The sequence below is a fragment of the Branchiostoma belcheri genome, unplaced genomic scaffold, assembly GCF_001625305.1.
Source record: "Branchiostoma belcheri isolate BF01 breed outbred unplaced genomic scaffold, Haploidv18h27 scaffold184, whole genome shotgun sequence".
Lineage (NCBI taxonomy): Eukaryota > Metazoa > Chordata > Leptocardii > Amphioxiformes > Branchiostomatidae > Branchiostoma > Branchiostoma belcheri.
Window position 1 is genome coordinate 150020 of NW_017803313.1, and position 14953 is coordinate 164972.

Here is a 14953-nt window from a genome sequence, read left to right on the forward strand (position 1 = left end):
GCTGAACTGTTATCCCTACTTAGTTATCTTAGTTATTACGACTAATAATCATCCATTTTCTGCTACTAGAAGTACAATGTAATTAATAAAGCATTCTTACCTGGCTCTGCTTTTCTTGAATAAGTCTAAGTGCTTCTGGCTTCAAGTAGTAATCTTTTGATCGTGCATCAGTGAAGACGTAGATGAAGGATGAGGGCAAGCTGATCTCTAGAGCTTTCTTGAGAATAAAAATAAGTAAGTCAGTATAAAATGAACCAAATATGTTAAACACAACCTGAAAGTTCAGAGGTCTCTTACATCCAGAAAATATCTACAGGCTACAGCTTTTGTAAATTTTTGCTTTATGTTGTGTCATTTAAACGATATAAAATTGCATCAAAACTATGTGTCCATATTGCTTAAAGAATTTTATTGTATCCAGGAGATTTGGGCTTAAACGCAAGCCTGCCCATACCAGCTGAGATATTCAACAGAAAAACCTGAATCATACTAGAGAGACCGACATTTGCTCCGGAGTAAATGCAGCAAATGGCTTTACCAGTAATACCACATCCCCCGTACCAAAAAGTGGACCTATCCCCCTCCCGCACAAAATGGATTGTTCCTAAATCACCCCTGTGACAGTACCAAATCCCGCGTCACTCTGCCCTCTGTTCGGGTTAAGATATGGGTGGTAAAGACGGGCTATAGGCCCAGGCCCGAACAGTAGCAAAGCGGTACGCGCGGATGTCACCATTTTACCTGGTATCGCATTAATTCAAATGTCGTATAACGCGTCAAGAAAACGCGTTTGGCTTCCCGACGGGGCCGGATAACAATAAACTGTATCTGGAGCCGCTGTTATCTGGCGCCCTAACCGACGCGACGTTAAGCATAGGCTTGGTGCAATATGAGACTTATCATAGCAATATATAACGATTGAAAATTGCCTACACGGGGAGAGAATCCCTATCCTATCCATTAGTTCTTATTTCTGAGCTTAGCATAGTGCCTAAGCCATGACACTTCAGACACTGGACCCTTGCCTGTGGTGTGTTCTTCCGTGGTGTGTCCTAACATTCCCTTGTTGGCTGACGCAGTACAGGCGTTAGTGATACTGCGACGGGAAAAACACCGTACTGAAGTTAGGTGTCTTGACGAAACTAGGCACTCATTTCCACCTGAACAGAGTGAAATGAGTGCACAGTGTTTTTTTTTTTTCAAAGTCGACACCTCCGGTTAATCATTAATTGGAAACTCCGTACTTCCTTTGGTCAAACCTATAGCGCTGCACGGCACCTGCGCGTATTTTTTTTTAACTCCTCTTGTCCAAACCCTTTGCTCGCTCCATGGGTCACCTTTCCCATCCCTGCTCCGCGACCCCAGAGTGACGTGTGGGGGTCTTACCCCTCCCATAGTGCATAGCGACTTGGGATAGTACCAAATCCCGCGTCACTCTGCCCTCTGTTCGGGTTAAGATATGGGTGGTAAAGACGGGCTTCACCCCTTTTACCCTATCTTGCGCCCCGAAATGTCCTTCTTTGAACCCTTCCTTCCAATACTCACATTTCCTCTTCTAAATGAATCTTTTTCTTTCCTTCTTTTCATCTGTCTTCCTACCCCTCGTTCTCTCCCTCGCCTCTCGCTGATTAACCTTGTAAACAATCGCAGGTACAATGTACCCCACAGTGTAAACACATGCATGCGTTCTTCACAGGTAAGCTTCTCTCGTCCTCTCAATGTGATAACAACAATCCTTATCGATACAAATAATGGTATAAGACGACTATACGCATAAAAGGCCGCGGATGTCGAGTCTACTTGTATAGAATGTGTACTACGTTGTAAACGAGGTCTCACCACATGACATTCTTGCCAAATATGTACCAATTTCCTGGAACACTTAGTCTGCAGGTTTTTGGTGTCGTTAGACTTAACGTGGCGAAGACAAGGTGGGACGTCCCTTCACTTGCTATGCGTTGACAATCTGACATCCTTGCCTGCCAGATGGTTGTCCGCTTATTAGCGTCATGGCAGCCTTCAACTGTGCAGATGGTAAGTCAGCCTCTAACACGATACACAAGACTACATCCTTAGTCCATGGACAATTTTCTTGCCCGACTGTACAATGTGTCGGTTTCGTCAGTGACGCGTGGCGTTGTACATATGCACATGTGCCGCATGCAAATGAAAAGTCTCACACAGTTACTCTGTCCTGTGACCAAAAGTAATCTCTATGACTAGTCGCTCTGAAAACCGGACTCAACTAGGAGATCTCTTTCATTTATCAAAATTAGAGAAAACGGCGTCGGAATCTCTTCTTATTTTTTATTTTCGCAAATGGTGCAGTTTGCATGTGGGGCGGTCATGCCACGATTTTAGAGTGGAAGGCTCGACTTCAAAGTCGATTCCGCCTCAGATTCGCCTCCTGTTCAAAGATCCCTGACAAACTCTATGATGGAAAACCCAGCAAAATGTGTCGTCTCACCTTGTGTCCCCACATTGAACGAAAGTGCGAAGTTTTACACCTTTCAGCTCAGGGGAACTTCAATGTACCGCTTAAGTTCAACTGTAAATCCCACGTATTATCTCTGGTCTGCCGTCAGCTCCAGTGAACGTGGGAAAATTTTCATATAAAACTAAGGATCGTGAGACGTAATCAGGTTCACCCAGGGACATTGTTTCGTCAATGTAACATTACCGACGAACAGGAAAACCTCGTCACCAGATGACAGGCCCGATTTCACGTACACAACATGTCCTGCCAGTGTAGTACACTAGCCAGTAGCCAAGAGACTGGGAAACATGCGTCTGGCTCAAATACCATGTGTCGTTCACACGCACACGGGGGTTTGGCTTCTGTCTTGAGAACTTTGCCCCAGAGTTATTCTCCGTCCCCGCCCGGGTACTAGCGGGCTGCCTTCCTTCTGTAGCCATCTCCCCTCGCCATAACCATGTGACTAACATCCGACTAGTGAGAGCGGACTACTAGAGACAACAACAACATAAATCAACAAACTCTTGTCTTTGCACCTCAGCATGACATGGTGTCGGTAAAGTGTTTGTTGTCTTTGCGCTGTAGCCGCCTGGTAAACGCCATTGTGTCCCTGAATTGTTTTATGTCTTCGGTGTGAAACAATTGCAAATTGACCTCAGAAACCATTTTGGGTAAAACCGAAAAAACAAATGACGGGATTTTCGCTCTATTTCGCAGCTGAAAACTGAATCACTAATGTACCCCATTTGGCTTTTACCATGAAAGGTCCGCATTGATTACCCTCAACGATGTACTAACACATGAAAATAACGTCGGCATGGTCATGAGTTTTGTCTTCTCTGTTCACGTCAAATAAATCAGTAGCCCCTGTCATGACGCCTTGAGCGGGAAAAAAGACTTGTACACCCTCTGTCCTGAACTCACAAAAGGTGCCAGGATCGCACCTAAACGCCCATGGTTCATGTCATCCTTGTCATTTGTAGAGTACTATATAGTAAGCCACAAATTTTATAAATATCTTTAAAACCTTTGGACTGAATCCAGACTTCTTGGGTTGGAAGGAACGGGTAGAGACAGCCCTCCGGTCTCAGTTTGTATGGGCTGTTGCGGCTCTGTGCTCGATTCCTGGAGGGCATCATTCTGGACACTGCGCTCACTCCATGTTTTTGGCTAAGATGACGCGACCGTCGATTCGTTTATCGACTGAGACCAATCTTCCTGGTCGGTAAACTGGGCGAAAACAGCATATCATTTTTAGAACGAGTTTGCCCCTCCTCTGGTTTGCCATTGGGCCAACCCTCACTGCAGCTGCATTTCTACTCTCTAGCCTATTAAAGCCGGAATCAGCCACCCCATCGTGGGTGAAATCTTTAATCTCGTTCTCTCATCCTTTGCTATCCTCCGTGTTCTGTTATGAAGGATATGAATGCCATCTCTATCTCAGAAACCGGTTTTCTCTAGCATGTCCAAACCACCGCGCACTACTAGTACTTTCCAGGTCGGGTCAGTCATGACTGGACATGCTGTTCTTTTCTGTCTTTAGCCGCGCAAGGGTAAACCAGGATACCAGTAGACGCTATATATGGGAAAGTTTTATTCCATCAATCCGCTCATGGTCTGACGTAGATCCCCGTCGAACGAGTTTGGGTTTGTTTTGAAATAACCTTAATTATTAAGATTTATGACAATGCTTTAGACAGGGTAACTTCCTATAAGTATCTGGGTGTCATACTGGACTCAAATCTAAGTTTTAATAACCACTTGGATGTTGTATGTAGTAAGATGGCACAGCGCCTTGGTTTGTTAAGACGGCTGCGGCCTTATCTCTGCACAAATATTGCCAATATGTTGTACAAAACCTTTGCTTCACCGCTACTTGAATACTGTGATGTGGTCTGGGACAACTGTAGCACAACCAACAAGCAACGACTACAGATTCTACAGAACCGGGCTGCACGAATCATTCTCAGACGTGAATCGAGATCGAATGTGGGGGAACTGCACCAAGCACTTGGATGGAGTCAACTGCAGGAACGAAGAACACGCCACGTTTGTGTTATGGTGTACAAATGTCTCCATGGATTAGCCCCGAGCTATCTACTGAACACGTTCAATTATAATAATCAAATCCACAACTACCACACTAGACAATCACATCTCCTGCACAGACCCAACTACACTTCAAAAGCAGGACAACGTACCTTTGCGTACAGGGCAGCAGTAACATACAACTCACTAAAATGTAACGTAAAACAAGCACTCACACTTAAAGCCTTTAAAGACAGACTAAGATCTGAACCCATCTGACACCTGACTACCCAATGACGATCTCGACAACCTTGATTTAACTATGTTTATTGATTTGTTTGATTTGTTTATATGATTCATCATTCTTATTTTCAATTATTACTACTATTTTTGTATCATTTCCTAAGTTACTCGGAATTTGACCTCTGGCCCTCCAAAGACCATCGACCGACTGTTGTGCTTAATTTATGTTGATTTAATTTATGTTATATTATCTTTTCTGTATCCTTGTTTGCATTATATTCTTGTTTGTTTATTATGGGCTCTCTTGGAAATCAGCCCTGCGGGGCTGAAGAGACTAACCATACATTGTTAAGATAAATAAAATAAATAAACCTACTGTGTTCTAAGTTTTGCCAGTGAGATTCGGACTCTCCTGTCAGTGTGTTTCTAACATGTTCTGTCCAGTCCACGGACTACAGCCTACTTGTTCCCGTATCTATAACAGTCATTCCCAGTCCGTGGAAAATGACCCGCCCGACTAGGGCCTCCCATACGCACTGAGCGCCGACGCACACTATAACCGAGAATGGAGGGGCTCTTCTGGAGCGTTCATTGCAAAGAGCTCGTGGCCGGTTGAAACCCCAAGGTGGGCTGGCCTCACTAGTTGTTGTTCATGACCTCTGAATTTCCTTTCCGTCCGATAACCAGTCGTATGGGTCGCACTCACTAGAGAATACTTACTAGTATAACAGATAAAAGTCTAGCATACAGTCAAGGCACTCACCTCACTCTGATCCGCACTCAGAAGTCGGTACGAAATCAGCGAGAGGCAAGAGAGAGAAGTTAGGGGTTACAGGAAGACAGAATTTTGACAAAATTCATAATGTTAGTGTCTGTTACAAATGCCTTGCACATCTGGTTCACTGTCGGTATGCTGACCATACCGTCGCTGTCTTTAACTCTTCCGTGCTAAATCTCTCCCATTGTCTCCACAGATCGGTCTCCCCAGATGGCTTTTAGAAATTCAAAATAGGTTATCATCTCCGGTCGAGTCGGAACCCTTCTGTTGTCTCAATGACAAAGAAATTCATTTTGCATACAGATTGGTCACCTCTATGTGAAATGTGGAAACAACCCCGGTGTGGGCCCATGTTTCCTGCGATAAAATGAATATTCCCTTCACACTTGCATGTCAGCCGATACAAACGCCACGATATCTCCAACTTGAAGAGAAATCCCAAGTTTCAGCATGGAGGTAGTTCTACCTCCATGGTTTCAGTAAACAACTTCACTGACAAAATGTCGGCTCGCGGTAACTTCATCGCCCGGCTCGAGCTAAACTCAAAAATTTTAACAACCTCAAACACAAAATCGTCGACTCGCGGGAACCCAAAGCCGTCCGGCCTGAGCCCAGGTTGAAAATTTCAACAACTTCAAGTAAAATGTCGTCTCGCGGGAACCCAAAAAACGCCCGGCCCGAGCAAAGTTCAAATTCAAACACGGCCCGAGCTTAGTTCAAACACAAATTTCTGCTCGCGGGAACTCAAAAACCTCCGGCTCGAGCTTAGTTCAAACACAAATTTCTGCTCGCGGGAAAAACCTCCGGCCCGAGCTTAGTTCAAATACAAATTTCTGCTCGCGGGAAAAACCTCCGGCCCGAGCTTAGTTCAAATACAAATTTCTGCTCGCGGGAAAAACCTCCGGCCCGAGCTTAGTTCAAACACAAATTTCTGCTCACGGGAAAAACCTCCGGCCCGAGCTTAGTTCAAATACAAATTTCTGCTCGCGGGAAAAACCTCCGGCCCGAGCTTAGTTCAAACACAAATTTCGGCTCGCGGGAACTCAAAAACACCCGGCCCGAGCTTAGTTCAAACACAAATTTCGGCTCGCGGGAACTCAAAAACACCTGGCCCGAGCTTAGTTCAAACACAAATTTCGGCTCGCGGGAACTCAAAAACACCCGGCCCGAGCTTAGTTCAAACACAAATTTCGGCTCGCGAGTACTCAAAAACACCCGGCCCGAGCTTAGTTGAAACATAAAATTCGGCTCGCGGGAAACCAAAAACGCCCGGCCCGAGCAAAGTTAAAATTTCAATAAATTCAAACAAAAATGGATGCACTGGAGTAGATACAGTACCTCGCAAAACACAAAAACTTCGTCAACGTCGTCGTCAGGCCTGGAAGGCTGGACGCGGCGTGCGTCCCCGGCCTCGATGCACAGGCCGAAATGAGCGTCCTGATCCCGGTGGCAACGAAAACTGAAAACCGGGATCCTTCGCTAATCGTAACGACGTTCCTTCGGTGGTAAATGTGTGTAACATTTCTGCTACTATCACATCAAGTTGGGGTGGCATCCGCGCGTAGAAAAACAGGAGCCTCCGAAAGGTGTGACCGTCCGGTTCCAATCGCGACCCCAGAGTGACGTGTGGGGGTCTTACCCCTCCCATAGTGCATAGCGACTTGGGATAGTGTGATTGTTCCTAAATCACCAGTGTGAAGTGTTCCAATAGTCTATTCCCCCATGCAGCAATGGAATCTTCCAACGCCTTCTGCTGTTGGAACATGTAGATCCTGGTGTTCTATTTAGAACTGTCAGTTGGGGATTTGGGTTTTGAAGCTACAATCGCTATTTATACTCAAAGTAAGGTAAATAGCCTAAGCATTTGGCCTAAGCATTTGGTGCCAAATTACCCTTAGGTTGAATTTTAGGTCATTTGGTTTTCGTGTTAGCGAAGATGAGCCAAAAATGTACATTTTTGGTCAAAAATAGGGAAAAAAGTCCAATTTTACATAATTTTTAAGTGACACACAAAAGCGTGAATAATGTTCTTTGGGCTTGTATCCAAGGATCTCCCGTACCAAATTTCAGGTCATTTGGTTTTCATATAAGGGCACAGGAGCTAAAAATGTACATTTTTTGTCCGAAAATGGCCAAAAAGCCCTATTTTATACAATTTTAAAATGGTGTATGTCAAAGGCACAGATGACATTCTTTGGACATGTGTCCAAAGTATCCCCATACCGAATTTCAGGTCATTCAACTTTAACATTTGTCTGAAAATAGCCAATAAGTCCTATTTACACAATTTTAAAGTGGTGTATGTCAAAAGCTTGAATTACTTTCTGTAGACATATGTAGTGAGTGAGTGATATGTCCAAGGTATCCCCATACCAAATTTCAGGTCATGTGGTTTTAGTACCAGGGCTCCAGGTCCCAAAATGTATATTTTTGCCTCAAAATGGCCAAAAAAAAACAAAAACAAATTTTAAAGACCTGTTTAAACAAGAGTTCCACGATCTCATACCTTCGCCAAATGATGTTTACCCTTGCGGTTGACGAATTGTACAATTTTAATCATTGATTTTGTAAATAAGAGCCTCATTTGTATGGTTTATATCAGTTGATCATATTCTCCACCCAATAACAGCCTTATCTTAACAAAAAGGCTATTATAGCACTTCCTCATAAATTATGCAAATGAGGTCATGATTTGAATAAATCATGTTTATCGATGTCCACCTTCACTTAACTTCCAAATGTGCCAAGTATGAAATTCCCAGTAGTTACAACTACATGTATGAAATTATAAAAAATTTGCCATTGATTATGCAAATTAAGTTCCTCATGTACATAATCTATATCCTCAGATATTTTTACTTGTTCTCAAGTAGATGTCACAAGTGTTTCATAGTTCTATTATCAAACAAAGCAGATTTATAGAATGTCCTCATTAATTATGCAAATTAGCTCCTGATTTGCATAATTGTCATCTGAATAAACTGAACTGAACTGAACTGATTATGTCAAACATAACTTCAACTATCTACATACCAAAAATCACGACAATCTGTCAACCGGTTGTTGAGTTATCCTCCTTCGAAATGTTTTCAACAAATACTTCTGCAGTTCCAGAACAAGCTGCTAGGGGACACAAACTCATGTCACTTCTTCCCTACCCCAAGAGCTATCTGCCATCTGAAATCCTTGACCCTAGCATGTCCAGATCATGAGATATCAAAACCGGAAATTCTGCTGCAGTACCTAGGAAAGCCACCAGGGGCCCAAAATCTAATCATGAAGACCTACCCACCTACCAAGTTTCATTCCAATCCAACAACTGCTTCTAGAGTTATCTTGCTAAACCACACACACACACACACACACAGACAAATGCTACTGAAAACATAACCTTCTTGGCGAAGGTAAAAATGGCAAAACATCTGGGGCTATTTGCCCACTGTACCTCCATGCCAAATTTCAAGTCATTTGGTTGAAAAATGGTAGAGTTGAATCTACATGATTGTATTTCAAGAAATGGCAGGAGAAGGAGAAGAAAGAAGGCTGACATTTGCCCGGGAGCAAATGCAGCAGATAGCTTTTCCACATCCCCGTACCAAAAATGGTCCTATTCCCCTCCCACACAAATGGACTGTTCCTATATCAACCCTGTCCAAAAACCCATATAACGAGGAAAATAAGTTCATGCGTAATTTCAAGCGTAACATATCTTCTCATATCTTCTGGGGATGAATTATTTTTCCGTCGAGCCGCCGATACTAGCGTAGCATGCCACGACTATGCAGTTGGGATTTTTATTTTGTAATCAGCATGCTTTCACAATGAAAACTGAGACAGTCGGACTTGTTGTGCATGCAAATTGTAAAAAAATTGTGAAATGCCAATGGGTTGTCTGATTTTCTACCAATGACAGCGTTTTTTTTGTGGCGTCATGGCGAGAATGACAATTAATTGACAATTCATGAGACTGTGCAGACAATGGAATGAATAGCAGCCTGATCCATGCAATTAGCGGCTCAATCAATGTCGCTCGGCCGAACAAAATTGGAATGACAAGCACATTTATCGGGGTAATATTGGAATGAAATTCCTAATTTTGAAAAGCGCTCTGAGATAAGGACAGGGTGGCGCAGCGCCATTGCTCCATCCTTTAGGGAGATCCCTGCAAAGCATGCCAAAATTTTACAACACCTAACAGTAACACAACCTAGAATGCTAAATGTACATGTAACACAAGAAATTTAACACCAACAATACAAAACAAACAACATACAAAAAAATGCAATAAAATGCCCAGAGATATTAGCCTGGTTACCAAACCTATTACAGCTCCAGAGTCCTACATCCTCTCCAAATCGGAGAGGATGTAGGACTCGGGAGCTATAATAGGTTTGGTAACCACTACTAACCAGGCTACAGAGGTATAAAATCTGAGATGCTCCTTGTTTTGATTTAAACTCATTCATAATTCATATTGTGCAAATTTATCAACCTTGATCTCACCTTGATTGCCCCCACACTCATCTCAGGACAGTCCCCTCCTCCCTGTACATACAGTTCTCTAAGCTGCTGCTGAAACTCCTCTGGATCTGTCGTGATGATCACAGGGCCAATATCTGCAACAAAAATATTTATAATCTATATATGCCTTATGTGCTATATCATTCTGTGCTCAGAGTCTCTAATATAGCCTGGATGCCATCCATTTTAGAACAGGGCTTCTTGCACTCCTAGCTGACCGTAGTCTAAATCTGCTACTCCAATCCAATACTGATCATAGTTTCCAAATCGGATGATACTTAAGTTAGCACCCCGAGGTGACTCACTTCGACAAGGTAAAAATTATATAGTAGGGTGCACTAGAGAATCACGGCCAACTAATATGTTGAAATACATATTCTACAAGTATATTCTACAAAATAACTGAAAACAAAAAAAAGTTATTGTTTTTTAACATAATGACGACCACTTTGATTTGGCCCTCTAACGGAACTGCAGCCGGCTCACCCTGGTTGCGTAATGCTGCGCATTTATACACGAACAGGAAAATCTTCACAATCCAACTCATACCGTGTACAAGCCGATACCTTTCCTTACCACACAGCGCAGTTCAGTCATGGCTACCTCTCACATAAGTCGCTCTAGCCAGGATGCAAGAGGTTTGTCTGCACTACTTTCTATACCCGCGTCATAGACCCCTGTGTTCTGCAGCCTTAAAAAACTTCTAATGACCCATAACTTCCACAATATAACTTTGCTATAGTTTAATATCAGTTCACCTTCATTCATTTTATACCTACATTGTATAATATATTCATTTTTAGGGTACAGAGAAGGATGTGCTAATGCAACACATCTAGAATTACAAACTTGAGGGACTCCTTCACAACACATTTAAAAAGCTTTGATTACCATGCATGCATTCAATTTCAATGAAAGTTTCCAACCCTTTTCAACTGGTCTAATCGCACTGTGGGAGGAAATTCCAACAAGACATGGAATATATCAATGGTTTATTTGCGTTAAAAACACAACAACACTGTCTCAAAAATGGCAGTCAGAGGCTGAATTGACATTGCTTTTGGGCAAAACACTATAAAACGCCATATTAAACAATTTAAAATAGTAATAAACCATTAAATTAAATGTATATAAAATATTGTCAGTAAATGTTTACAAGTGCAAATAACATTTCAGATAACAATACCGACGGACAATGGTAACAGTAAACACTAAAATAAGTCTTAGGTCCCAAAAATGTGACAGTGTTACATGTTAAGCAGGCGGATCATAAAGGGAAGGGCACTATTCTGATAACGATCAGTTCTGCTGAGAGGAGTGTTCAGTTTATAACGTGATCTGGTGTGACGACCACTTATTGCACTTCTAACAGGTGGCAGAAAATGCCGGAACTGTTCAGACTGTCTAATATCAGACCCCGTTTACATTTTATTAAAAACTGAACCGGTTTCAATCCCCAAATCATTTCAGAATTTATCTACATGGATTGAATTGAAGGAGTCACTTTGAATTTTGTATGACTACAATGTACCTCAAAAAAGAAGGGCCCCCTAATATCAAGTCATACTGAACTTGCTTTCAAAGTGTAATATGCTTCCTCCAAGTTCCCAGAAGGACAGGGGGGCACTTTTTTTTCATTTTCACTTTTTTACGACATTAACCTTTATGACTACTAGTATTCAGTTGATCATCTTCTATACCCAATGGCAGTCTTAATTAAGTTAATAGTTAATAGAATAAGAAAGCCTTGCTAGCATTTCACAGAAATTAGGTAAGTAGCTTTCACAAAAGCATGATGTACATGTATTATAAGGATGCACATGAAATCCACTGATTTGTCCTGTCCTAGACTCAAAAGAATATACTTTACTTTAGGCCACAGCAAGTAAATTTTAAGGATGACATCCTCCAGACTCCAAATCTAATGCAATAGTGCGAAAAAACAAGGCGGACCGAAAAACAAGGTTTCTACATTTTCAAATTTTGACATCATAAGCCTTGTTAAACAAAAAATGATACCTAACGTAATGTTATATTGTGATAAGTTTTCTGCCAACTATCACAACATCCTAATATGTCACTGAAAAATAAAAGTTGTCAAAGCAAAAGACAAAACAATAGATCTGTTTCAGCCTGGGCTTATGCTCTGATGATCAGAGTATAAGCCCAGGCCAAAAAACATATCATCAACCCCTTCCAACGAAGGCAAGTTTTTTCACCTTCGCCAAGAAGGTTATGTTTTCATTGTTATGTTGTGTGTGTCTGTAAACACGATAACTTGAGAAGGCTTAAATAGATTGACTTGATATTTGGCAGGTGGGTAGGTCTTGATGAGACCTCTAAATGATTAGATTTTGGGCCCCCTATCCGATAATCGTCTTCCTATGGTACTGCAGCTGAACTTCCGGTTTTGATATTTCATGACCTAGACATGCTACAAAATGTACATGTGCGTAGCTAGGGTCACGAAATTTGGATGATAGGTAGGTCTTGTACTGGGAAAGAAGTGACATAAGTTTGGGCACCTTAGCGGCTTGTTCTGGAACTGCAGGGCCATTTGTTTAATAATATTCAAAAGAGGATAACTCAAGAACCAGTTGACGGATCATCATAATTTTAGGTATGTACGTAGCTTAAGTGATGCTTGACATAATTATGTGACAATTATGCAAATTTGGAAATAATTTACATAATTTATGAGGAAATTCTATCAATCAGTGTTTTTATTACATGATAGAACTATTCAAGCTTGTGGCATATGTAATTGAGAACAAGAGAAACATAGATATTGATGAATCAGATGTAAATTAAAAGTTAATGTGAATTAAAATACTTAAAAAGAAAAAGTTGTAATTCAGCAGTGGTAACTGCCTGGAATTTCATACTTACAGTATTCGAAAGTTAAGCGAAGGTGAACATCAGTTAACATACTTGTTCAAATAAGAACTTCATTTGCATAATTTATGAGGAAATGCTAGAAATGGTAAGACTGTCTTTTGGTAGAGAATATGATCAACTGATATTATTCATGAAAATGAGGATCCTATTTGCATAATCAAGGGAAATAATCTATATATTTGTCTGTCATAAAAATCAACATCATTTGGCGAAGGTATGAGATCGTGGAACTCTAGTTTTTAATGAATTGATAATCATACAAACTTGGAACAAGGAGCATATTTCCCTACATTAAAGCTCTTTGGTTGGAACAAAACCTTGCCAAAGAATTGGACCTTTACAGATGTACTGTAACGATTTGGGTCACAGTACTACGGTATGTAATTTGAGTTGAGAAAGCCATGTAACTTTATACAATTACAAATATAAGATTATGCCACATGTAAATCGTCACATAATCATCCATTATCAATAAGGCAAAATCTAAAAAGAAAGAAAGAATCTACGCGTTCTGTGTATGTGTGCGATTGCGGGATGTCTCACGGAACATAATTCAATGCGGTAACGTTACATTATGTACCTCACACGCTCCGAAGATAATTTGCGGGACGAGGGAAGTAATTAGGACGTTCGCACTAACCTGGGTCGTGGAATGGCACCAGTGCATAATTGTATAGTGGTTTTTCTTTCCGAGACAAAGTTGTCTCCAGAATTTTGGCAGCTCCGTCTATAACTTGCACCAGGTCATCGTACATAGATCCTGTAATGTCAAACACGAAGGCCAAGGTGGAGGCTCCTTGTGGGACGTCTTTAGGTGTCAAGGTCTCGTCGCTGCCTTGTGCTAAAACACAGGCCCACACCATGCACAGACATAGTAAAGTCTCTCGGGAAAAAGTCTTCTGGACACTGAGGACCATTGTCCACGACATCATATTCCTGAGAAATACACTTATATTTTCAACGTTTCATGTCTTTCCACCATAGACAGGAGCCCGGACACTCCTCAATCTCTGTATAGTCAAAACAATGCAGAAATCAGATGACTCGCAGCACGCACTGACTGGTACCTCACACCGGGCGGGGAGACAGAACCAGACACTTCATGTACAGAACCTCACGGGGGCGCTGTTGTACATTGTGTCACGTGGGATGTTTGCAATCAGAAGCTCATTGACAAAGCAGTCTTTTGACTCCATGGAAATATAGAAACTTTCTTTTTTCTTGCGGAAAGCCAATATGATTAAGTTATGCGTCGCCCTCATGTAACATTATACAGACGGCCGTGCGTGCTGCTACTTTGTGCTGAAGAAGCTTTTTGTACAAAGCTCATACGAAATCTAAAGGTAAACAAGGAAAATCGTAGATTTTGTACCTCCGGGTATTGTAATGTATGTTGCAGAATGTTGGGTGCATGTTGGGACTGTTCTTTAAATTAGTGAATGGTGTCTGGGTGTGTGTGTGTTCACGCGAATACCACGTGACACAACTATGCAAGAGGAAGCTACGCAACTTGACACCTGTGCGAACAAGAACAATATGATTATGAACGGGGATAAGTCCTATGAGTTGAGACTGTGCTTTTAAAAAAATCCACCTGTTCCACCTCCCCTCACACTTGGAGGCAAAGAAGTCCCGGTTGTTGAATGTGCCACGTATCTGGGCTTCAAACGTCACCGCAGCCTTGGGTGGGACAGCCAAATCTTACACATGTAACAGCCTGATCCGTTAGTTAGTGATTTATGGTTCCCGTGACGTAGTGACTTATGACGTAGTGCTTAGTATCCATATTTAGATCTCCAGCTTCTTAGTTCATTTACATACTCATTAGATTAGCCAATGACTGGTGAGAGCAGTCAGCGTCAGTATTAGATATTAGCTAGCCCGCTTCCGTTTGAAATCAGTTCGAGACCGGGACCTCAGGTTAGACACACACACTTGTAGTTCATATCCTTTGTAGATTTCCACTCCTGTAACTCTAAGACTAGACCATTGTAACTAGACCATTGACT

General features: G+C 41.8%; 1 protein-coding gene across 2 annotated transcripts in view; it reads right to left on the minus strand.

Annotated features, from left to right (window-relative positions):
* LOC109467615 (hemicentin-1-like) overlaps positions 1-14013 on the minus strand; it is a 108472-nt gene extending 94459 nt beyond the window's left edge. For both annotated transcript variants that reach the window (XM_019765631.1, XM_019765630.1), the window contains exons 1-3: positions 13585-14013; positions 10029-10141; positions 101-217 (exon numbers count right to left, since the gene is read on the minus strand). In XM_019765631.1, the coding sequence (XP_019621190.1) occupies positions 101-217; positions 10029-10141; positions 13585-13876 (522 nt within the window). In that variant the 5' untranslated portion in view covers positions 13877-14013. The remainder of the gene's footprint in view (positions 1-100; positions 218-10028; positions 10142-13584) is intronic.
* Positions 14014-14953: the final 940 nt, after the last annotated feature.